The sequence below is a fragment of the Abrus precatorius genome, unplaced genomic scaffold (assembly GCF_003935025.1).
Source record: "Abrus precatorius isolate BTA unplaced genomic scaffold, Abrus_2018 Scaffold2, whole genome shotgun sequence".
In the NCBI taxonomy this organism is placed as follows: Eukaryota; Viridiplantae; Streptophyta; class Magnoliopsida; order Fabales; family Fabaceae; genus Abrus; species Abrus precatorius.
Window position 1 is genome coordinate 14,305,389 of NW_020874362.1, and position 26,830 is coordinate 14,332,218.

At 33.8% G+C, this 26,830-nt stretch overlaps 2 protein-coding genes across 2 annotated transcripts; one reads left to right on the forward strand and one right to left on the reverse strand.

The window, feature by feature from the left end:
* Positions 1-1,042: 1,042 nt before the first annotated feature.
* On the reverse strand, positions 1,043-4,062 carry LOC113858016 (DNA-3-methyladenine glycosylase-like). The gene is made up of 5 exons (XM_027490414.1): positions 3,657-4,062; positions 2,388-2,445; positions 1,994-2,077; positions 1,761-1,902; positions 1,043-1,674 (listed from the first exon to the last, which is right to left on the reverse strand). The coding sequence occupies exons 1-5, from the start codon at positions 4,027-4,029 to the stop codon at positions 1,396-1,398; spliced, it is 936 nt and encodes a 311-aa protein (XP_027346215.1). The 5' UTR covers positions 4,030-4,062; the 3' UTR covers positions 1,043-1,395.
* Positions 4,063-20,489: 16,427 nt separating this feature from the next.
* LOC113859498 lies at positions 20,490-22,040 on the forward strand. The gene is made up of 2 exons (XM_027492256.1): positions 20,490-21,829; positions 21,959-22,040. Exons 1-2 carry the CDS (start codon positions 20,490-20,492, stop codon positions 22,038-22,040), a joined length of 1,422 nt encoding a protein of 473 aa, XP_027348057.1.
* Positions 22,041-26,830: the final 4,790 nt, after the last annotated feature.

The window sequence follows — 26,830 nt, forward strand, 5'->3', positions numbered from 1 at the left end:
CTTAAGCACATTGGTTAAAAAATTTCTTTATATAAAAAATATAATTCTTCTATTACTATCATGATATGTAGTTATTATATACCAGGACAAACATAAAATTTTAAAAAAAATATTATTCAATTAATCAGGACAACTTCATGTCATAATTAGGGTTGACAGTTTTTATTTTAGCATATGTGAAGCAACAACTTTGTCGAACCGCCAACAGGGCCGGCCTCTCATTCAACTTAATGGCTTGTTATTCCATCAAACCCATTAAACCAAGCTATAAGATTTACAGGTCCACCTGAGAACAAAGAAAAAGGTTGGTGGGTAATGGAACGGATCATGATAACTGCTTAAAGAATAGGTGAATGGGGGCAGATAGATGCAATTTAAGTTGGCCATTAAAGTATGTTATGTAGGTTTGACTAGTACGTGATTAATAGTTTATCTTAAAGAACAGTGTTTTCTAAGTTCTAACCAAACTCATGGTCCCCATTTCTAGGGCCATTTTATTTGAAGGATATGTAAGATATTGGATTAGAAAACGGAACAATCCCAAGCATTACAATCACCCATTTCTTTCACTCGTAACCGTTGCTTGTTGCTATTGTTGCTTAAAACATTGATTATTGATAATTAGCCTTTTCGTTTGTAACGTATTTATATGGAAGTTGCTCTGGTACTAAGGGTAATAACGTAGACTAAAACATTTATTGGGTATTGGTTTATTTGAAAATTCCTTATATCTAATTAATAATAATAAATGTTTTACAAATCACTTCGAATAAATGAATTGAAAATAAGATGGTTCAATAATAATCCCCGAATAATATATTCAAAAACAGGACTTTGAACATCAGTTACCGTATAATAAGTAGTATTAAACAAATGTCTTTGAACACCTTGTCACTATTATTTGTACGTACTTACCATACCAAACAAGTAGAATTCTTCAACAAAAGGCTTGACTCTTGGAACATTGTAATTGTAACGCACACTTTTTCTTTCTATCATTCATTGACAAACGCAAGACAGGACTCGACAATTATAGCAGGGGATGAAATGAATAGGAAGAAAAAAGAACCGAAAATCAAAAATAAAAAACAAAAGACGAAGAAACAAGGAAACTAAACAACATTCATGTCCATATTTGGTTGACATGCATGGAAAAACTGAGTGAGTAACCGTGCTTATATAGTATAAAACTTAAGGGCAGTGTGTAAGTGTTTTTAGTACTATTTTTCTATTAAAATTAAAATTGTACCTCAATAAGATGTCAGTATTTAATATTATTACATATTATTGAGGTAAAACATAATTTTAATTAAAAAATAGTACAAAATTATCTGTTAAAATGTACTTCAGTTTTACCCAAGTGAAAATTCTGTTCCACTAGTGAATCAGAGCATGTCAAATATGCCTCCAAGGTCTTTCTGCCAAGCTTACACACTCACTATGCCTATAACAATCCACAAGATGATCAATGGTCAATCCTGCGGCCTGCATAAAAGAGTGCACTATCACTGGACCAACGAACCGAAATCCTCGCTTTACCAAGTCCTTGCTAAGAGCCTCTGCTTTTGGACTCCTCAATTGCACATTTCTTGGGTATCTGTATCTGTTTATTATTGGTTTATGATTTACATAACCCCATATATAGCTACTGAATGATCCAAATTCTTTTACAATCTGTAGATAAAGAGAACAAGCGGCAACCAAGTTAGCTAGCGAGGTGAAGTAGCAAAAATTTGCACAGATATGGATTGTGAACTTGCCTTCATTATGCATTTGGCGTTGTCTACTATGCACATAACTCTGCTATCAGCTAAAGAAAGTGCTTTGTTTGAAGCTATCTCCATGATTTCCTTTTCCTCCATTTTGGCAACAGTATTAGCATCAAATCCAGCAAATACTTCTCTGCGTCAAACATTGTATCATATACCTGTATTAATTTAATTACCAACAAAACAACATGCATAGAATTAGAATTTTCCATACACAATGTTACCTAAGAGATTCCTTTCTTTTAAGAATTTCTGTCCAATTGTAGTCCATAAGCAGTCCAGACATTGCAAGCAGCTCAAACAATTTGCTGTTGAATGATGTTAGATGGTATTACAATTTTATTCCCTCCAGGTCAAGTTATATTTCAAATAAGGTAACTAAAATATTTACAATGAAGTGAGTATATTTAACTAAAATATCCTTAGTAAGGAGTTAAAACATATTTGTGAAAAATATCAAACATTTATCAAGGATATATCAGTACATAAAAATATTATATAAAATGAATAACGAATATTTTCTTTATTTTTTTCTAAAAAATAATAAATACTTTGAAATAAACGAGAAATCATATATTTTAGAAATGGAGGGAGTACTCTTTTCTAGTTAGAACTTACTTGTCATCATAAGCTGGAACTCCCCAGCACTCGTCATGAAATTCTATGTACGCCATATCTGCACAAGACACCTAAATCAGTTATGTACGGATTTGTATACTTTCCACATACTATACGACGTATGTATACAATCCTATGTATGGACCATTTTGAAAAGGTGACCAGGTATTATGCAACAGTTTGCAAGGGAATCAGTGTTTTTCCAAGTACAAATACTAATAAAGTCAAATGATACATTAAGTGCTGGAAGTAGGTAGAACCTATAAAATGTGGAGGAAAATAATCTAAAACTGTTTAGAGTGGCAAAATATGACGTCTGGTACGATTTTTGCCATAATTTTTATATTTTATTGTCGATAGCATGATAATTAATTCTAACAAGTGCCAATCAAATATCAAATATTGGAACATTATTATACGGGCTACGTATTGATGTTTTACAGTTCAACCACTCCAGTAAAATAAAATCTTGGGATATGGTTGGAATGCGATTTAATCATCACTTGTAAGAGCAATTGAGTTAAGCAGCACAATCTAACCCAATTAATAGGCATGATTTTACATTCGAGCTATAAGGTATTTATTTTGAACTGAAAACAACATGCTCTGTCTATTGAAGTTGTCGAATCTTTGTCACAGAAATAGAAGCTTTCGGTAGAAAGACTTGTTTTCAAGGGAAAAAGAAGATTAATAGTTATGCCATATAAACTACATTTACAAACCAATCCACAAACTAAATGGCTGAACAGTAATGGCACTAAGGTAAAATGAATAACAAATATTTGGAGTTAATATTAGCCATAAATAGACACTACCGACCAGAACTTGGTTCTAGTTTCCACTAGAAAATGTATGTATGCTAAACTTTGACTATGATTTTTGTCATTTTTCTTATTTCTTTTTAGGTGTAGAATTACCCAGTTATACTCCATATCTTTTATTAAGGTAGTTTTTCTATATACACGGGTACCGAACTTCTCTTAATTATTTATCAACTATCAACTACGTCACACTTTGTTGATAGCAAAAATCATTGTGTAAATGGAAAATAAACTAATGCAATATCTTCATAACAATTTTTATAACCAGAAAAATCGTATAAGATAAAAAATAAATAAGTAATACTTGTTATTAAAAATTATAGCATTTAACCGTATTAATATATTATTATTAAAGTAAATTAAATTCTGTAACTTTTAATAAACAATAACTATATATAAATTCTGCAAAATAATAAATGAAAGCTGCTGGAACAGAAACTGATCATACCACTGTTCTTTGTGATCCAGTTGCATCGTTTCAATTCTCCAGGTTCGGTGGTGACTGATTGTTGGTGTTGCTGTAGAGAAGGTTTAGTAGCTAAGGTAGGTTCTCGTCTTTCACGCGGGGAAAGCAAACGCAGTGCGAGTGAAATCTTTTCATCCAGAGGAGTCAAAGAATCAGCCGGAGAAGAGTCATTTGAGTTTTGTGACAAAGACAAGGACACTGACGATAAAGATAAAGATGAAGTGCTTTTCTGAAGGCCAATAGGGTACACTTTCTTGAGGTTTTTGGTGAAAAAGCTGTGGTTCAATATTTTCTGTGTATCTTTGACACTTGTGCTCTTCTCAAGAATATGTCTTCTTACATTCGTTTTAGACATTGTGGAGAAGAAGAGAGATAAAGTTTTACTGTTATGATGTAGATAAAGTGGGTTGGGAATGGGTTTCATGAAAATATGGGGTTTTTAAAAAGAGATGGATAGCCAGTAAGAGCAATGTCCAAGTTGGTTGATGAAATGTGATTTTCATGCATAAGAAAGATTTTTGGTCCTTTGTTTTCAAGCAATATTTGATTATGCCCGTCGCATATGGGCAATACAATTTCTCGATAAGGATACTTAGTTCATGGCCCACCGACACATTCCACACCAAATATTAAGGTCATTTTCATTTTTTAAGAATCCTAATTAAATAATTAATAAATATTTCTTTTAAAAATTATGATGTTGATTATATTAAATTCTATGAACCAGTGTAACATAAAAACTTTTTTTAATTATTTTCTTAAAACTATTTATTAGTATTCTGTAATTTTTTTAAAATGTAAACCAACGCCGAAAACTCTATATATACTAAGCCCATTGAACAGTTCTTCTTCAGTACATGATTGATACCACTCTAACAAGTAGATAAAGTTAAGATCCGTTGAGTTTACCTTGATTTTACATTCAAAAATTCCATTTAGCCTAATGTTTGTGGCGTATGTGTGAAATGATATATATTTTTAATTATTAGAGAATGATTATAAGATAAAGATTTGTTTCTCATTTTTCGTAGAAAAATATAGACATATTTTTAGAGTGAGTAAAGAGTAAATTTTCATCATTTAATTTTGCATGAGATAGTCAATATAAAAGTATCATATATTTATTTTTATATTTATATCTTTTTCTCTTGGTTTATAGCAGATGTGAAATACGAAGAGTTTTTAATATAAAAGTGAGGGATAAATTTTAACCACTAAATTTAATCATAAATAGTTAAAATTAAAAGACCAAGTTATATAGCATTTTTCAATAGCTCTTTTAAAAGATCATCTTCAAGTAATTTTTAATCTAGACCCAAAGCTGTGTGTAAATTTCTAGGGCCTCTCAATGAGTTATAAAATGTTGAGCAAAATTTTAAAATTAAGTTTAATATTTCACTTTCAATAAATAATATGACTAACCCATTCATCCATCTTATAACATAGATTATCTAAGATAAAATTTAAGAAACATTTTTTACTGATTACTTATTTATAAATAGTGTGAATAATATTTTATAAATAATGCATGTATCGAAAAAAATAATTATAGTATTTTGGAGTAGGTTAATTATTCTAATTGATATTAATTTCTTTGTTGATTACTGTTGTTTTTAATTCCTTTACTTTTAAAAATGAATATCTCACGACCATCAATATCAAAATACTCACTAAAATTCAATAGCTTTTCAGACAAAATTAACATAATACTTTTTCAATTCACATCCTCTTCTAAAGAAGCAAGAAATAGATGGTTAGAAAGAGCAAGAAAAAAAAGAAAGAAAAGAAAAAAGAAAGAAAGAAAAGGCCCCGACGGGGATAAGAAGTTTTGGAACAAATAATTAAAAAATAAAATAGTTATTTTTTAATATTTAAATGAGTGACCACTTCATTTGATTAGAAACAGTTACCACGTAACCTTATTTACTCACATAAAATTATATGATAAAATATTTGGTTATCTCAGACATTTATCTCATTTAATATTTTTCACACACAGGTGCAGGGAGCATGTATCAAGCTCAGGAGAGGTAAAAATAATAAACTAATATATAGGTAATGTTAAGATTGAAATTAGTCTAACAATATATTTTTAATTATTTATTTATAATTATATATCGAATTAGATTTAGTTTTATCATTTTTTTTTTCCTCCTGGTATGCTATATATCCTATACATAGTCGATGGCAAGGTGTACCCTCCCACTAAGAAAACGGAGGTAATACTGACACAAATTCTTAAGTAAATTAAATTTTATATATCTTAATAAACTTTTATGAAGTGCCTTTCAGAGACTTATTGATAAGACAAGGAAAAAATAAAGAAAACATCGTAAATTGGGGAAAAGTGTCTGCTAATCATAAATGGGGTAATTTATGTTTCTGCTGACTGACTGAATGTTAGAGTGGACCATATAGCATTGCAGCAAAACACGTAGAAGGAGCACAATTAGGGAACGGGATATGGAATCTTAATTGAAATAAGTAAAAAGCTTTTTCCACTTTATGTTGTGTTTTTCGTTTACGTAAATTGAATTTGTAAAAGCAGTGATAGGGGTTAAAGTTTTGGCTGAAATGGAAATGGCACTCGTAATCATAACCATAGGTAAGACTCAAATCATAACTATTTTAGTTGCAGCGTTTGTCTCAAAGCAAGGTGTAATGGGTCATAAAATTCTTGACTCCTACTCTAGTGCCTTTACTTCTGAGACATACCTGTGGCCTGCAAAGACAGAGATTTCTCATCCTTCCTTCCCTTCTTCACATTTTCAAAATTCTTTGAAAAAATCTTGCAATTTTTTTTCCTTTTTTTTTTTAATTAGTTTGCTTCATATGACGTGAGATGGAGAAAGTAGTGATTTGATGTATGATATGTTTCTCGTAGGAGATTAGTCAGTTGCAATGCATTATTGTACCAGGTATCGTTCACTGTGCAATTAGATGCCCAGGTTTATTATATATTAATTTTATTAACTTCAAGTTTTAGATTGTTTCTAAACATATTAATTATTTCTTAAAAATTACTAATTAAGAATTAATAAATAAATAAAATTAAAACAATATTATATTCATAAATGTTATACTTTTTAACAAAAACATTATGTACTTTTAAATTCTAAGTAGAGTGTTCTAATAAAGAAAAAAAGCTATATTTTATAAATTAAAGAGAGAAAAGTATTTTAACTTCTTAAATATACGAATATATTTTTCTCTTCTTAATTATTATTCAAAAATGTCAGTTCAGAAATTAAGAAAAATAATTTATTCATAAAATTACAGTAAAAATATATTAATAATATTAAATAATATTTTTTTTTATTATTTTGTTTAATTTGTAATTATCTTTTACGGTAGTAACTATAAAAGTAGTACTAAAAATATAGCAACGGTTTATAAAGATTTATTTTTTATTATTTTGTTTAATTTGTTTATTCATGCACTTGATAGGCAACGGTTTATAAAGATTTATGTCATACTCTTATTACTAATAATTACTCATGAAATTTTATTTTCTTCGTTTACTCATAGTTTAGAAAATTATAATATTAGTTAAGTACCACTTGAATAATAAGTCATACTATGTATTGACATAACTATACAAGTGGACTTCAATTTTTTTCACTTGCTCATGAGCCAATTACTAATAATATGAGATACAACATGTGATTTATCACTTCAACTAGAACTCTCTTGGGGGACGAACCCACGGAGTTCACACTCATTACCTGCATGCATTGAAGAACCAATTTCCTGCCCATTTAATTCCATCCAAATAAAAATCAGAAGATAATTGATAACATAAACCTGGTCATATAAATAATTCCATAATTATTCAAAGTAACCGCAAATTATCCAAGAATCTTAAAACACAATCCACGACCATTAAAGTACCAAAGCAAAGTACATTACACCCAAGTTACCAAAATACAATATAAAGTATCGAACTCTCCACCGTATAACAAGTGGAGTCCCCTAGCAGCGGATAACAAAAGAAACAACTAAACATCGATTAGGACTCCTTACAAGGGTTCTCCTCTATCTCTTTGGTATCTGAAGGATCCTCCTCAAATTGAGCTCAACGTGGAGAATAATACAGAGAGAGGCCATCCACAAGATCTGTGAATACTAAAAGAAAATGTCCAACACCACAACATATTTCAACAATGAAAAGAAGGAGTGAGATATATTTCCAAGTAAATATCTTTCAAAAAAGAAACAAAACAAAGTAAGTACGAGCATACATCACATTAATACAATTGTAACTTTTATAATCTAAAAAAATACAAGTCTAATTACATGATGCATGATTAATGCAAATGATAACTCTTGGTTTGACAACTTCTCATTTTTATGCTTATGCGACTTTGGATCCATAACAATCCTATTATTCGGAAGTTGTTGGGAGTTTTACTAGCCAGCCTACATTTCGCCTGTATGGTGGGGACTCGAACCTCCACCAACTGATCTAACTCGACCAACAAGATAAGCCTCAGGAGAAAGTCAGGATAAAGGAGCATCGCGTGGAGACTCCCAGCTAGAGTTCTGGGGCCTAGGACACACATAGGGATATTGGTAAGTCACCCAACTCTATTAAATCTCCTAGACGTCAAGGTCCTCCCTATCTTTCACCAACAGCAGTTATAAAATAACCTCGTGACTTTCTTCACAGGGGAGTGAGATTTCACACACATTTGCCTTTTGAATAGTCATACACACTTTTGGAGTTTCACTCCTTTAATCATGCACGATAGGCGTTGGCCAAGTTTAAGATTTCACATGATTTCATCAACTATTCAGAACCATATATATATATATATATATATATATATATAGAGAGAGAGAGAGAGAGAGAGAGAGAGAGTTGGCAAGTACTTATATCTGTGCCTCAATGCACTTTCTCTAAGTGTTTCAAGCTCACTAGTTTCATCTCTTTCCTTGAGTTCCAACCATTACCCGACTATAGTTACATTACTCATTTATTTTCAAAAAGGAAGAAAACAAAGTTTCCATTAGATTCAATTATTGAACTCAAGGTCGAAGCTAAAACCATGGCCAAACTGCTTAGAGCGCATATACTTACATACCAATTTACTCTCAGCATATCATCACGCATGTTCTCACCCTTAAAGGGCTCAAGTTCACAAATGTGCCACTCAACCTGCATATGCCTATATGCATATTCTTAGTTCTTTACACAACACATGCGCCAAACCATATGTTTTCAAAGAGCAGAACACATAAGATATCCTGTTCAAATACACTAGGCATATCACTCATATTGGACATTTCAATAAAGCATTTTGTTTAATTGATCTTTGGTTTTCGACAAGTTTTGAGTAAATAGTTCACTTAAAATAATTCACAATTTTTACAAAATAATATTTACTCAAACATCAAGTGTAAAATAATTCTCAACCAAATATCGAGATTCATGAAAATCAAAATATACTCATAATTATATTTTAAAACATCGAAAGTGTCAAGTAAATATTAAAAAATGTCAACATATAATTCAAACACCACATGTCTCCTAATACATATGTTCTAGACCTCAGGGTTAATGGGACAACCCTCTTTGATTTATTTCCTTTCTTATTATTTACTTGAAATACCTACTCCCCCTTACCTTGGTGAGTGAGGTAGTCTGCAGGTTCTTTTTCTTGTACTTCCCGGTGTCAGAATTTGTAGTTTCTTAGTTCATTGCATTTCTAGTTTAGAGAGGAGTTTATCATAATCCTTTGAGACAAAATGGCCAAGAGCTAGTATTTTTCAAAAATTCAGAAACAGCCATGCACTTATTGCAGAAAACTGGAAAACTTCAGATTTGCGCAATGTTTGTAAAATTAAGTGTAACAGATTCAAATGAAGTCCAAATCACAATCCGCAAATTTTTTTAGAAAGCTAAGATCCTAAGGGTCAAAATCAACATTTAAAAATCCAGTTTTGAAGTAGAGGAAAGTGCAGAAAAATCAAACGAAGATTTTCTAGCTTTGCACCACTTTTGTAATTCATTTTGTAAGGAATTCAAACGAAGTCCAAAATTAACATAAAAATATGCGTTGAAAAGCTATTTTCATGTAGTTTATGAAAATCAATTTTTTTGGTTGAAACAACTCTGTACAGAGGGCGTCAAAATTGTTTCTTTATACTTTTTCTGCAAAAAACATAAAAATAAAGGTCCTCACGTATTCTAGGCGATTAAGGGGGCAAACGATATCGGATTTGAGCTCAAGATACACCATTGGAAAGATAATTCTGCTAGGAATACATAAGGGTGTTGCATGTCAGGTTTTGGAGATCACAGAAATGAGAAAAATAGTCTCCTTTGCTGCTGAAACACTGAAAACGCTGAACAAGGAGTGATCTCACCATTTTCACTATAACTTGTGATTTTGATGTCCGTTTTGAGTGAAACCACTTGCATTTGACATTTTTCACTGCAAAATCTAAATATGCAAAGGTTAGGCCAAACAAAATATGTTCAGATGGTCAAAATTGACTCACACAGTGGCTGGACGCAGAAAGCTCCATGTTTTTTCATGGAGGAGGTGCAAAAGCTTCATCTCCTTGCTTTGATTGATGAAAACATTGAGAAAAAAGATGAAAGAGTGTTTTTACCTTGCTTGGATGTTTAGAGAGCAATCAACACACTCCTTTCAACATGCAAGGGCGAAAAATGATTTTCCTTGGCACAATGGAGGTTGCAGTTTCAAGTTTTGTACAAGGAAAAGTGGGAAAACCTTACCCAAAGCATGGAGGGGGATTGCTCAAGGTTTTTGGCTCTGGAGGATGGTGGTTGTGAAAAGTGAGAGAAAAGATGGGGGGAAGATGAGAGCAAAACCGTGAGTGAGTGAGAGTTTCACATAAGGGAGAGATGTCCCAAGGTGAGGGAGGAAGAGAGAACCGTGTAATGAAATCTCATTGCCACATGTATTATGCATGCAAGGGCATTATGGACTTTTTACACTAAAAATCTGAAAAAATAAAATTTATCTTAGTAGGTTTTGAACTTAGGTCCTCCAAATGGGTAAGACTAGCCTATCCACCACTAGACCAACTTTGTTGATGTGTTAAAAATTTGTGAATCAATTATAATTAAGAGATTGTAAATAATTCAAAGTATTAGAAAATCTCATCTTTCAAAAATAAATCAAACATGTATAAAGGAATTATTTTAACAAAATAAAAATAAGCACTTTTATCTCAAAAATTATTTAATCAACATCGTAAAATTTTACAAAATGCATTGAATTTCCTTTGAAAAAGATTAAATCATATTCGTACTAGCACACATGAACATGAAGGGAGTAAAAATTAGGATGTTACAATTCTCCCCTTCTAAAAAGAAATTTCGTCCTCAAAATTTTACCTCAGTCAAGTAAACAGTTGGGGATATGCTTCCCGCATAGTCTTCTTGAGTTCCCATATGACATCTTCATTCGTATACGAATTCCAACTTACTTTCACTAGGGGTATCTCTTTTCCTCTCAGCTTCTTAACTTTCCTATCTAACAAGCTCATAGGTGGTGATTCATAAGTAAGGTTCTCATTCAATTGTATTGTATCAAGTTCAGTGATGCGTGAAGAATCATGAACATACTTTCTGAGTTGTGATACATGAAAAACATTGTGAAGTCTCGAAAGAAAAGGCGATAAAGCTATTTGGTAAGCAACTGGGCCAAGTCTTTTCAAAATTTGGTATGGGTTAATAAATCACGGAGTAAGCTTTCATGATTGAATGGCTCTACCAATCCCAGTTAATGTAGTAACTTTCAAGAAAACATAATCTCTAGCTTGAAATTCAAGTGATTTTCTCCTTTTGTTTGCATAGCTTCTTTGTCGATCTTGAAAAACTTTCAACTATTCCTGGATTGCCTTGATTTGATCTATCATTTGTTGCATCATTTCTGGTCCCACAAGTAGATTCTTGCCAATCTCAAACCAACACAATGGCCTCAAAAAGTGTCATCCCAATGCTTGAATGATAACTGTTGTTGTAAGTAAATTCAACCAATGGCAAAAACTTATCCCATGCTCCTTTATCTTCCAAAACACAAGCTCTAAGCATATCTTCCAAAGTTCTTATCGTTCTCTCAGATTGTCCATCAGTCTGTAGATGATACGTGGAACTGAGTCTAAGTTGCGTTCCCAACACATACTTTCTCAAAACTTCGATGTGAACCTAGGGTCTCTATCAGAAATGATAGTGCTAGGCACACCATGAAGTCTCACCACTTCTTTCACATACAACTGGGTCAACTTCTCCAAAGAACTCTTAATGCTTATAGGTAAGAAATGAGCAGATTTCGTCAATCTATCCACTATTACCTAAATAGCATTATGCTCAGTAGGCATCTTGGGTAATCCTATCACAAAATCCATTGTAATGCTATTCTATTTCCACTCAGGAATACTCAAAGGTTGTAGTTCTCCAAAAGGTCTTTGATTTTTTGATTTGATCTTCTGACAACTCAAGCACGAAGCAACATACTTAGCTATATCCTTCTTCATTCCAGGCCACCAAAACATACCCTTCAAAATTAGAGTCTTAAGATCTACATCCTTAAGAATGCAAATCCTATCTCTAAATCTCAATATTCCATCAATTCTCTTCTTGAAATCAATTTCATTACTTTGAGTCACTTTCTCTTTAATCTCTTGGAGATCTTGGTCTTGTTGTTGAGCTTCTTTGACTTGATCCATAAATTCATTGGTGATCTTCAATATTCCTAATTTGATGCTGTTAGGCTTCACTTCATTGTCAAGCTCAAATCTCTGAACTCCTCGATCAGCTCCAACTCCTTAATCATTAGTGTAGCGACATGTAAGGATTCCTTACTTTGTGCATCAACTACCACATTGGCTTTTCCTGGGTGATAGTGCTGTTCAAACTCATAATCTTTAAGAAACTCCATCCATCGTCTTTGCCTCATGTTAAGCTCCTTTTGATTGAAAAGATACTTCAAACTTTTGTGATCGTTGAACACTTCGAATCTAGCTCCATATAGATAGTGCCTCCAAATCTTTAGGGGAAAAACCATTGCTACCAGCTCTAAGTTATGAGTAGGGTAGTTCTCTTCATCTCGCAACTGCCTTGAAGCGTAAGCCACAACTCTTCTGTTTTACATCAGCATGCATCCTAGTCCTTGCTTTGAAGCATCACAGAATACTTCAAAGTTCTTGGTTGGATCGGGCAACACTAACACTGGGGCTGAGGTTAACTTCTCCTTAAGCTCTTGAAAACTTTCTTCACACTTAGATGTCCAAGCAAAAGGTTAGTCCTTCCTAGTCAGTCTAGTCAAGGTGTTGCTATCCTTGAAAAATTCTCAATAAATCTCCTATAGTATTCAGTTAAGCCTAAAAAGCTTCTAATCTCTATCATTGTCTTGGGTGGTTCCCAATTCACTACTGCTTCAACTTTACTTGGATCAACAAAAATTCCTCTTCCTGATATGACGTGACCTAGAAAGTTAATCTTCTCCATCCAAAAATCACATTTTGAAAGCTTAGCATACAACTCTGTTTCTTTTAAGGTTTGCAAAACTATTCTCAAGTGTTTGCTATGTTCCTCAAGGCTTTGAGAATACACTAATATGTCATCAATGAAAATTATCACAAACTTATCCAAAAATGGATGAAAAATTCTATTCATATAATCCATAAACACAGCAGGAGCATTGATCACTCCAAAAATAGGTAAATCAAGTTATTTTACACAATCATTGGAAATAAACGAATGTGTTGCACCTAAATCATACAATACATTAAATGATTTTCCACTTATGAAACACTTTCCTTGAATGAGATCATCAGCTTGAGCAATTTCAGAACCACTGATGGTGAAAACTCGTCCGTTGTTACCATCAAGGGGTTGACTTTGATTCCTTTCTTCATTGGTGTTCCTTCTTGGTTCCTGTTGCATACAGCTCCAACATTCTGACCTTTTCTAGGGCAATCTATGCTCAAGTGTCCTGGTTCCTTGCACCTGAAACACATTTCGGTCATACAAGCATTGATTAGCAAGATGTGGACCTCCATATTTAGAGCAAATAGGGTTCGAGCCAAATCTTTGGAAATTTTAAGATTGATGGATGTTAGAGGTAGATCCTTGGGGTCTTGGATGATACAGTTTTCCCTTAAAGTACGACTTCTTGGGATTCCTTGTTGGGCCAAAATTCTTGAATTGGGCTGCCTTCAATTGGGCTATCCGCTCATTCTGATTCCCTTCATAAGAGTAGCAACGCAGAGGTTCGTGGTCTGCGTGTATTCACTTTCGTGAGCAATAGGAGTCACGCGATCAATCCATAACAAAAAGAAATCAGAACATGTTCATAGAAGAAAAAGAGAGAGAAAGAGTAAAAGAAGAAGAGCTACAAAATTTCTTCATAAATCCAATCCCCAGCTTAATTCCTCAAGGTCCAAAGCTTGGAAGTCGCCCCCAATCTCCCTCTCTAACTCTCCTAAGGTGTGAAAATGAAAAATGAGAAAAAGATCCCAAGTTTCTGGGCTAATCTCTTATTTATAGAATTTCTTGCCTTTTTGGCATGATCATTATTTTTCATAACAGTAGCAATGCAGAGGTTCGTGGTCTGCGTGTGTTCACTTTCGTGAACAATAAGAGTCACGCGCAACTTGCTTTGTTAAAGGGCTCTTTGGAACGATTACTTTTGTCAGCAATAGTGATCACGCGTAGCTTGCTTTGCTAGAGACTTCTCTGGAATGATCACTTTTGTAAACAAAAGTGATCACGTGCAGCTTGCTTTGCTAGAGGCTTCTCTGGAACAATCATTATCATCAGTAATAGTGATAATGTAAGATCTCTTCTTCATTAGCGTTGTCACTTTTGTGAGAAAAAGTTATAACGCACAGGTCAACGTTTAATATTAGGCTCTGGAACAATCACTTTTGCAAGGAAAAGTGATCATGCTCAGCTCTTGCTTCACCAAACTTTGTTCCTTGATTCCAATTTTGCTACTTTCTTCTACTTTCTCTCTTGATCCTTCAACCTTATGATCTCAGCTCAGAGTTTCCTGCAAAACTAAAAAAATTACGTCAAAATTCTATCAAATTTACATGATTTGAATTACTAAAGACAACAATTTACTTTATTGAACATTTATATATTTTTGTGCAGTTTTCACTTTCCAAATTACATTTTCTATTAAAAACAACCTAGAAAACTACATAAAAATCTAGTAAAATCTACATTTATCAGGCATTCTAGACAATATCCCTGCCTTCATTTTCAAATGTCATCCTTGCGTGCTTCCACCAGTTTTCAACTTCATCAATCATCAAGTACACAACATATGTTACCTTTTGTGCCTCAGTGCACAACAAAGCACCAAAAATCCTTTCAAGCTCTTGAATCCAAGCTTGCGCTCCATCTGGATCATAACCTCCCTTGAATTGAGAAGGATTTCTCTTTAGAAACCTATCCAATACTTGGTGCTCATTTTCATCTTGAGTGCCATGACGACGTTCTAGAACATCAGCCAACCTGTTAAGGATAGTTGCCATTGCTGGACTAGACCTTCCTGCCATGACTTATCCTGAAATCCATCACAAACAAACAATCTAATAATTGAGTTCATCATAAACACATAATTTCACACAACTACACTTAGCACATAGAGGAACAAAATCTATTCTACTTGATCATTGCACCTCCTAATATACTCCTAAGTACGTGGTCAGAACGAATTGTTCTGATACCACTTGTAATGGCGACAAAGACCGAGACTCGACAATCCTATTACTTTTAGATAAATTGACGTGTAATGTATACAGATTGCTATTAAGAATCTTGGACCAAATGAGATTCTTTTTTAACCATGAATGCATAGGATTATTGAACCTGATTTATGGATACCACTATCATTTTTTAGTATTGAGAGACTTGCTTTTGATATATTTTAAAGTGACACTCAGTCACAACATGGATCTTGATTCTTCATGAACCTGATAGGCAACAGTTTATAAAGATTCATGTCATACTTTTATTACTAATAATTACTCATGAGATTTTGTTTTCTACGTTTACTCATAGTTTAGAAAATTATAATATTAGTAAGTACCACTTGAATAATATAGTCATACTATGTATTGACATAACTATACAAGTGGACTTCAATTTTTTTCACTTGCTCATGAGCCAATTACTAATAATATGAGATACAACATGTGATTTATCACTTCAACTAGAACTCTCTTGGGGGACGAACCCACAGAGTTCACACTCATTACCTACATGCATTGAAGAACCAATTTCCTGCCCATTTAATTCCATCCAAATAAAAATCAGAAGATAACTGATAACATAAACCTGGTCATATAAATAATTCCATAATTATTCAAAGTAACCACAAATTATCCAAGAATCTTAAAACACAATCCACGACCATTAGAGTAGCAAAGCAATGTACATTACACCCAAGTTACCAAAATACAATAGAAAGTATCGAACTCTCCACCGTATAACAAGTGGAGTCCCCTAGCAGCGGATAACAAAAGAAACAACTAAACATCGATCAGGACTCCTTGGAAGGGTTTTCCTCTATCTCCTTGGTATCTGAAGGATCCTCCTCAAATTGAGCTCAATGTGGAGAATAAGACGGAGAGAGGCCATCCACAAGATCTGTGAATACTAAAAGAAAATGTCCAACGCCATAAGATATTTCAACAAAGAAAAGAAGGAGTAAGATATATTTCCAAGTAAATATATTTCCAAAAAGAAACAAAACAAAGTAGTATGAGCATACATCATGTTAATACAATTGTAACGTTTATAATCTAAAAAAATGCAAGTCTAATTACATGATGCATGATTAATACAAATGATAACTCTTGGTTTTGAAAATTCTCATTTTTAAGCTTATGCGACTCTGGATCCATAACAATCCTATTGTTCAAAAGTTGTTAGTAGTTTCAGTAACTAGCCTACATTTCGCATGTATGGTGAGCACTCGAACCTCCACCGACTGATCTAGCTCGACCAACAAGATAAGCCTCAAGAGAAAGTCTGTATAAAGGAGCATTGCGTGGAGACTCCCAGCTCGTTTTCGGGGCCTAGGACACTGATAGGGCCTTTGGTAAGTCACCCAACTCCATTAAATCCCCTAGACATCGAGGTCCTCCCTATCTTTTACCAACAACAATATAAAATAACCTCGTGACTTTCTTCACAGGGGAGTGGGAATTCACATACATTTTCCTTCTAAATAGTCATGCACATTTTTGGAGTTTCACTTCCTTAATCATGTACGATAGGCGCTGGCCAATTTTAAGATTTCACATGATTTTATCAACTATTCAGAATCATATATATATATACAAAGAATTGGTAAGTACTTATATCCATGCCTCAATGCACTTTCTCTAAGTGTTCCAAGCTCACTAGTTTCATCTCTTTCCTTGAGTTCCAACCATTACCTGACTATAGTTACACTACTCATTTATTTTCAAAAAGGAAGAAAACAAATTTTTCACAAGGGTTTACTTTTAGTCATTGGATTCAATTATTAAACTCAAGGTTGGAGCTGAAACCATGGCTAAGCTCCTTAGAGCGCATATACTTATATACCAATTTACTCTCAGCATATCATCATGCATGTTCCCACCCTTTAAGGGCTCAAGTTCACAAATGGAGCCCACTCAACCTTCATATGCCTATATGCATATTCTTATTTCTTTACACATTACATGCGCCAAATCAGCTCGTTCCCTCACAACCTGATGATTAGAAATTATGATATTTGATTCACAACTAACACTCACATGCCTAATATACACAACTGACACCTAACAGCCTCACCCCGTAGGTTTACCTAGACCATGCTCTGATACCACTAAAATGTCACGATCCCTTTTTATAAGGAACCGAGAACATTATTTCTACAACACTTATTTATGATAGATAAATAATGGAGAATATAAGTATAAAATTCACTTTTCATTCAAAATAAACAGAGTTACTTGTAACAATATCCAACAGAACAACATAATATTACATTGAGTTCAAAATACTCAAAAGACACAAAAATTAAACTACATAACTCCCTTTATATGAGGTCTCAAAATATAAGGAAATGAACTTTAATACAAAATTACTCGACTCCAGTTTTCTAACATGTCTCCACTGGCCCCTCGGTCAGTGAAGTAGGTGCAACCCTTGTTACATCTGCTCATGTACCACCATACGATCATCGCAATACACACGCACACAAAAACATAGACAGAAATGCAAGCGTGAGCTTACAAAAGAAAAATCATATATATAACAAAAGATTACTCACAGCAACAACCCCATGCATTCTCATACCATCTAATGCACAACAAGAAAATGGTTCCAACTGGTTTCAGAGGATAAGTAATCTTTAGGAGTGATGAATCCACATTTTATTGGATTTTTACTTGTCATATTGATGTTTGTTAATAGAAAAAGTAAACTTAGGAAGTGTAAATAACATAAAAACATCATTTTGGTCAAATATCACAGGTTTCTTAATTTTTGGTTAATTTACATTGATTTACATAGATATAGTTTGCAATTTTGATCATTAGAACAATTGTACAGGAATTTCTAGATTTTTTCCATGGATTTTTAGCAATTGAGAAAGTTTGAGATGAAAGTGATCACTTTGGATCCCATAGTGAACACTACAGCAAGCTAAATCCAGAAGGGCAGACCAAAGTGATCACTATGAACCCATAGTGATAACTCCAGAGAGACCAAAAAGCACAAGACTTGCGCGTAGCTACTATAGAACCATAGTAGACACTCTGGAGCAGCCAAAGTTATCACTCTGATACCAAAGTGATAACTCCAGAAAGGCTACAAGCACAGGACTTACGCGTAAACACTATGGAGCGAGAGTGACTACTATGGAGCGCTGCGCGTTATCACTATGAAGCCAAAGTGATAACCCCAGAGAGGCCCAAATCACAGGACTTGTGTGTAACCACTATGGAGCCAGAGTGACTACTATGGAGCGTTGCGCGTTATCACTATGAAACCATAGTAGTTACTTTGGGAGAAAATTTCTGCACTATAAATAGAATTTGAGAAATTAGGGTAGGGAGCTTTTTACACACTTTTAGCTTCTTTTTCCATTTTTGGGGGACACTTGCAGAGCCTAGGGTGGCCTTGGGTGACAGCCAAGGGTCCAACCTACAGTTTGATTTCCATTTTCTCCTTACCTCTCTTTGATTTTTGTATTGATGTTATTGATTTTTCTTTACTTTCATTTTGTAATTGTGAGACCCATCCTCATGGAGGGTTAGTTTTCTTGTAATCTCTAGTGAGTTCATATGGGTTCTTGAATTCTTGGGTTTTTGAATGTTAATGCAAATCTTTTTCTTCCATGAATTTCTTCCTCCCAAACTCTTGAATTGAATTAATGGTTGAATGAGGGGAGCATTGTGTAATGAACCCTAATTCGTTTTAAGGAAATTCTAAATTTGAATAGCTTAATTCTTGTTTAATTCCAAGATTTCGTAATCAAGGAATGAGAGATTGGAGTTCATTGGATTGCTTAATTCATATGAAAACATAAGGTTGATTTTTGATTGTTAAATCAACCTAATTCTGGGAGGAGAGGAAGAGTATTAAATCTTGAGAGGAATAGGGATAGAGTTTATATGAATGAACTAGGGGTTACTACATTTTATCGATTGAACTTTGTAATTTAATTTTCTGCTTAAGTTGATTGAACTTGAAATCACAAACTCCCCCCCTTTTTTTTTACTTGCTTTCCAAATACATTACACACTACATGTTTGATATTTAGTCACTCGTCCAATGATTCATGGGAGATAACCTAGGCTTGCATCCTAGACTACATAAATTTTTCTGCATATTTTGATGAAGGTTGACGACAAATCTTTTTGCAAATGAGAAAATATTTCGTTCATCAAATTGGAGCCGTTGCCGGGGAATCATTGGTGCTTTATTAGATATTAAATGTGTGGTGTTTTGTTTTTAACTTTCTTCATGTTAATATGTAACTTTCTTTTTAATTTTTGCATGGTAGATAGATTCGAATTATTTTAATTGTGTAGCGTCCCACTCAATTCTGCATTTTGTTTTTGTTATGAATATTCTGCACTTTGCCTATTGCATTCTACATACATGTGCATTTATTTTCTGCTTTGTTTCTAGTTTTCTGTTGTAGAATTCTGTAGAATTTTGTCCAGGTACATACTTTGCATATTCCCTGCACTTGTTCTGCATTTGTGCTTCATTTGTTCTATTTCAATTTTTTTGCATTTTACATTCATTTTCTGCACCTTGCATTCTGTTTCGCTACATTTTTCTGCAGACTTTTGATACACAATTTTACATAATTCTTGCATTTTTGCTGCATAAACTTCTGCATTTTTTTCCTTTAAATTTTGCAATTCTGCATTTCATTTTTGTCTTTAATTTTCTGCACTTTGCTTGTTGTATTCTACATTTTTCTGCATTTATTTTCTGCTCTATTTTTTTTATTCAGTTTTCTGCTGCATAATTCTGCATCATTTTCTGCACTTTTGCAATTTTGCACTTGCATTCTGTTTCTGCATAATTTTTCTGTTTTCATATTCTCCATTCTGCATAATCCTACATATGTTCTATACTTGTTCTGTTTCTAGTCTATTTTAAATTTTTGCATACTATTTTTGCATATATTTTTCTTCACAATTTCATCAAATTCTGCATAATTTTTTGCTGCAATATTTTTTGCATTTCTTTTTTCTGCATCACTTTGCTGCATATTATTTTTGCATAATTTTGCAGCTTTTTAGCTAGATTCTTTTCATTTTGATTTAGATATTATGGCTGAGAAAACTTTAAGAGAACTTGCTTCACCTGATGTATATTTTCAGACATTATGCATCCAATATCCTAATTTAGATACACCTTGTGTGCTTAAGTCTGGATTGATTCATTTGTTACCCAAGTTTCATGGTCTTGTAGGTGAGGATCCATTTAAACACCTCAAAGAATTCCACATTGTTTGTACCACCATGGGACCAGTTGGAATTCCTGAGGATCATATAAAGTTGAAAGCATTCCCATTCTCATTGCAAGACATAGCCAAGGATTGGTTCTACTATTTACCCCCTGGATCAGTCACTAGCTGGGATGGTATAGGAAGAATGTTTCTGGAAAAAAATTTCCCTGCATCTAGAGTGACTTTAATCAGAAAAGAAATTTGTGGTATAAGACAAATGGACAAAGAGAGTTTGTATGAGTATTGGGAGAGATTCAAGAGGCTTTGTGCTAGTTGTCCACATCATCAAATTAATGAGCAACTTCTTATCCAATACTTCTATAAAGGTCTTATATCCATTGATAGACAGATGATTGATGCAGCCAGAGGAGGAGCCTTGGTAGATAAAACTCCTATTGTAGCAAGGCAATTAATTGAGAACATGGCTTCTAATAATCAACAGTTCAACACTAGAAGCAATCTAGTGCCCTTAAATAGTGGAGTTTATGAGATAGAAAATACTCATGTTGCTTATCATAGAAAACTAGAGGACGAGTTAGATGATTTAGCTTCTTTGATCAAGCAATTAGCATTGTCACAGAGGGCTGCAAGGTTATGTGAGATATATGTTTCACATAAACACCCCACTGGTTCTTGTCCTACATTGTATGAACCTGCAGGTTGGATGAGTCACCCGAACTTGAAATGGGGGAATTTTACACAGCAGCAACAACATCAACCTCCACCACAAACTGCTGCACCTTGCAAGAGTGAGCCTTCCTTGGAAGAATTGATAAGGGAAATAGTAGTTAATGATCTAAATTTCCAACAGAGAACGGAAGCAACCATTCAAAACTTGGAAAATCAGATTGGACAGTTGGCTTCTGCTTTAAACCATTTACAATCTCAAGGTTCTGGTAATCTATCTGCACAACCACCTGTCAATCTAGAGGATATTCGTGCCAACACCTTAAGATTAGAAAAGACCATTCAAGACTCGCAAGAGCAACAACCAACTGATAAAGATCTTAATGCTACTGCTCTAGCAAGTAATTGCAACAAATATAGTAGCCCAGCAAGTGCAGATTATGCTCCTACTCCTTGTGCTACTTCTGCTAATGCAGCAGAAAATTTTGAGCAACTTGCTCCTCATTCATTTCATTCAATTTGCCATAATGATTTGTTGAATGATTTAGTTGATGATAATTTGGTTGAGTTTTCTGAATTTTTAGATTGTATTAATTATCCTAACTTAGCCAAATATCCTGATTCTTTTATTTGTGATGGTTGTACTGATTATGCAAAATGTAGCTTTTGTACTGAAATTGATACATATGTGTATGGTGATTTTCATGCAGCTATTGCAGATTCTGAGGAAGCAAATCGAAATTGAAGCCTTTGCCTGAGCTCTTGAAGTATGAATATTACATCACTATATATCCAAGAGTACAACAGCCAAAGTATAGCAAGAGTAAATAATATTTTGGACATCAAGGCAATGAAAAGCGTGAAGAAAAGCTCAATGAGTTCATTGAGCAGCTAGAAATCCCTCCGTAATTATTTCTTCCAAGTTCTCAATTAAATAAAGTGTTGCAGATTTATAAGCAAAAAGAGAAATATCTAGGGATATAACCAAAATTGCTACTATCAAAAGTATCTCCTAGAATTAAAGATCATAAGGTGTCAAGCTAGTGACGTTAAAAGAGCATTGTTTGAGAGGCAACTCACAGTTTTCTTAGAAGTTTTCAATTTATTTTATGCATTTAGCAATGGTCTTGCATTTGAGTTTTGGATATCTCATCAATTCTACTGCATAAACATTCTGATCTGCATTTTACTTTGATATTTGACATGTGTTTTTGCATAATTCTGAATTTTGCAGAGGGAGAACACAAATTTTGGATCCAATTTCTGCATAAAATTAAGAAAGGATCATGTGCAGCAGGAGTAAACACTTTCAGAACTTAAGGTAGTCACTTTAGGGAGAAAAATGAGAGTTTATCATGAAGGTAATCACTTTCCCAAGCAAAAGTAGTTACTCTCAGTCCAGGTATACATCTTTGTTCTCTGAAGTGATCACTTTCAATGGTCACAGTAACCACTCTCAACTAAGGTATGGATTTCTATTCTTTGTAGTGAACACTTTCATAGCTGATAGACTTTCAAGATTTTTGAGCTAAATAGGATGCACATGTTTACTTTCACTTACCATAGTGAACATGTGCAACAACCCTAAGGGTAAAAAAAAAATTAAAAATTAAAAAAAAAACCATAGTAGTTACTATCGGTTACCATAGTAACTACGTGCACCAGAGTGATCACTATTGCTTACAATAGTGATTACGCGCACCTCACCGACTTCATTCACTTCTTTGGAGTGATTACTTTCACATGCATAGTGATTACTTTGCACACCCTTCTGCTGGTAGTTGTATTTCTCTGCATAATTGCACTGAGGCTTGAATTATGTTGCTGCATAAGTGCCTTGACATGCTTAGATTCCATAGTGGTTACTATCCTTTTCCATAGTACTCACTTTAGTAGTGCATTTTTCCATAGTAATTACTCTGCCATGAACTTTTATTACTAAAATACTGCATAATTGTTGTCACACATGCCTGATATCATCGGCACATAATCTAACAGGTAACTTACATTCTTGAAGTTTTTTGTGTCTATATTGCTACATTAAATATGTCATGCCTGCACCATTAAAGTAATCATTATCACTGTGCATAGTATTTACTTTGACATTGCACTTCTTCATAGTAACCATTCTAGCTTGCACTTTCACTATGACATTGGGCATGATTTTGACTGGCTGTCAGCTGCATTTTGCTGCATCTGCACTCACATATTCTGCAGCATTGTTTTTTTTCCTGAAATTTCCCTGTATATATGCTAAATATCCTTGCTACCTACTTACCAATTGCATGATCCACTCATTGTTTTCTTTTCTCCATGCAGCATCATGGTAAACACTTCCAAGTCTACTCTAAGGACTAATAGAGGCAGGACTGTTGGAGCACCTTCCTCCATTCACCATTACTGCAATTGCACCACCACCTCATGAAGCTAAGAACGATAATAGCTCCAGCTCTTTGGAAGAGGAAGAGGAAGAAGGAGAAGATGCAGCTGATAGTTTTTCTTCCTCCAACTCAAATGAAGACTTGATTTAGTTTTAGTTTCTTTTATGTCATTTACATTTTAGTTATTTTTATTTCATTTCCTTGTACATATTACCCACCATTTCCATAGTTATTACACTTTATCACTTTTCTTTTCTTGCTTTACTTTTACTTTACTACTTTATCTTTGAATAGTTACTTGACGCTTTCGTTCTCTTTTATATATAAATATCTGTCCAGTCTCAAGACTTCCTTTTTGTGCTGAATCCATTGTGCATCTCTTTGCAGAGTGTACCCTCAGTCCCATCAAGAGGAGCATCAATTTGATTCCTGAATTGTGAGCCATCATCCATAAAAGGGGAGTGATCTCTTTGCCTTTATTTCATGACTGCTCAGTCTAAATTCCTTGCACAGTAATAGTCAAAAAATACAAAAATATATTTTTCCTTTGTGCTTTTGTTTTTAATTTAGTCCAATTTTGTAATTCCAATTTTATATTCTGATTGCACTTCTCATTCAACTCACAATCACTCTCTATTTTGTACATATTTACCATTCCTACCATACTAAACATATTTTCTTGTAAGGTGAACTGTACTCACATGTTGCTAAGTAATTATAACTTTTACCATAGCAGAGAATTGAGTCTTTAATTTCTTTTCTGTGTGCACTATAACATATATCATTGCATCTATCCTCTAGAACTTGCCCTGTTTCTTGATTGAATATGCATTTTGCAATTTCTCATCTAGATGATTGAGGCCGTCCTTGTGCACACCCACCCACCCTAGAACACCCTTGCACCTAATTACCTTGTTCCAAACTATGATTTTTGCCAAACTTAGTCTGCAAAACTATTTTTCTTACCTCAAGAAAAGAATTTCTTTTGAGTTGCATCAAGAGTGAATGCAAGAAACTAAGTTTGGGGTGCTGATTATCACTGTAGTTGCTTAAGGACAAGCAAAATCTTAAGTTTGGGTTGGTGAACATCATACATGTTAATAATACATGTAAAAAAATGTTTGAAATTGAAGAAGAGAATGATTGTCAAAGTTCATAAAAAATTGATGATAAATGAATGAAAAAGAAAAAAGAAAAATACAGCAAGTCATTTTGATAGAAAAAAGGATTCTCCACATAAGGCAAAGTAAATGAAAAGTATGGTGTAAGAGTGCTTGAATCTCACTTGCTGCATAATTTAATGCATTCCACTCTTAGTTGTTGTACTCACTCACTCAAAGGAATTCCTCCTCTTAAAAACTCACTTGAGCTTTTGACCCTCCTTGATCAAAATTGAACCTAAATTAATCCATTTGTGACCAACAAAGTCCTCATGATAGGTGGTTCATTGTATCTAGGCAAAGGAGATTGAGAATATGGGTAAGCATATGGTAGGGTGAGGCAAAATGCATGAATTGAGGAAAAACACTTAGCCTGAAATATTGATAAGTGAAGAGTGAAACACCATCTTGTGAGCTTGATAATTTCTTTGCACTGTGTGGATTGCATGAAACTTTGCTGGATTTTTGTTTCAGTTTAATGGGACTTTGCTTAAAAATAATTGATTTAGGCATGATTTCTTTGTTGAATGAATCCATGATTTTGGAAACATTGGAAGTGTCAATTAGGGTATGATCTTCGAATGAAAATTTTGAAAGAAAATTTTTGGATAAATCCACCCCTCTTGCAAGTAACTTTCTTGAATTTTGATTTGCTTGAGGACAAGCAAAAGTTTAAGTTTGAAGTTGTGATGAATCTACATTTTATTGGATTTTTACTTGTCATATTGATGTTTCTTGATAGAAAAAGTAAACTTAGGAAGTGTAAATAACATAAAAACATCATTTTGGTCAAATATCATAGGTTTCTTAATTTTTGGTTAATTTACATTCATTTACATAGATATAGTTTGCAATTTTGATCATTTGAATAATTGTGCAGGAATTTCTAGACTTTTTCCATGGATTTTTAGAAATTGAGAAAGTTTGACATGAAAGTGATCACTTTGGATCCCATAATGAACACTACAGCAAGCTAAATCCAGAAGGGCAGACCAAAGTGATCACTATGAACCCATAGTGACAACTCCAGAGAGACCAAAAAGGACAAGACTTGCGCGTAGCTGCTATAGAACCATAGTAGACACTCTGGAGCAGCCAAAGTTATCACTCTGATACCAAAGTGACAACTCCAGAAAGGCTAAAAGCACAGGACTTGCGCGTAAACACTATAGAGCGAGAGTGACTACTATGGAGCGCTGCGCGTTATCACTATGAAGCCAAAGTGATAACTCCAGAGAGGCCCAAATCACAGGACTTGCGTGTAACCACTATGGAGCCAGAGTGACTACTATGGAGCGTTGCGCGTTATCACTATGAAACCATAGTAGTTACTTTGGGCAAAAATTTCTGCACTATAAATAGAATTTGAGAAATTAGGGTAGGGAGCTTTTTACACACTTTTAGCTTCTTTTTCCATTTTTGGGGGACACTTGCAGAGCCTAGGGTGGCCTTGGGTGACAGCCAAGGGTCCAACCTACAGTTTGATTTCCATTTTCTCCTTACCTCTCTTTGATTTTTGTATTGATGTTATTGATTTCTCTTTACTTTCATTTTGTAATTGTGAGACCTATCCTCATGGAGGGTTAACTTTCTTGTAATGTCTAGTGAGTTCATATGGGTTCTTAAATTCTTGGGTTTTTGAATGTTAATGCAAATTTTTTTCTTCCATGAATTTCTTCCTCCTAAACTCTTGAATTGAATTAATGGTTGAATGAGGGGAGCATTGTGTAATGAACCCTAATTCATTTTAAGGAAATTCTAAATTTGAATTGCTTAATTCTTGTTTATTCCAAGATTGCTTAATCAAGGAATGAGAGATTAGAGTTCATTGGATTGCTTAATTCATATGAAAACATAAGGTTGATTTTCGATTGTTAAATCAACCTAATTCTGGGAGGAGAGGAAGAGTATTAAATCTTGAGAGGAATAGGGATAAAGTTTATATGAATGAACTAGGGGTTACTACATTTTATCGATTGAACTTTGCAATTTAA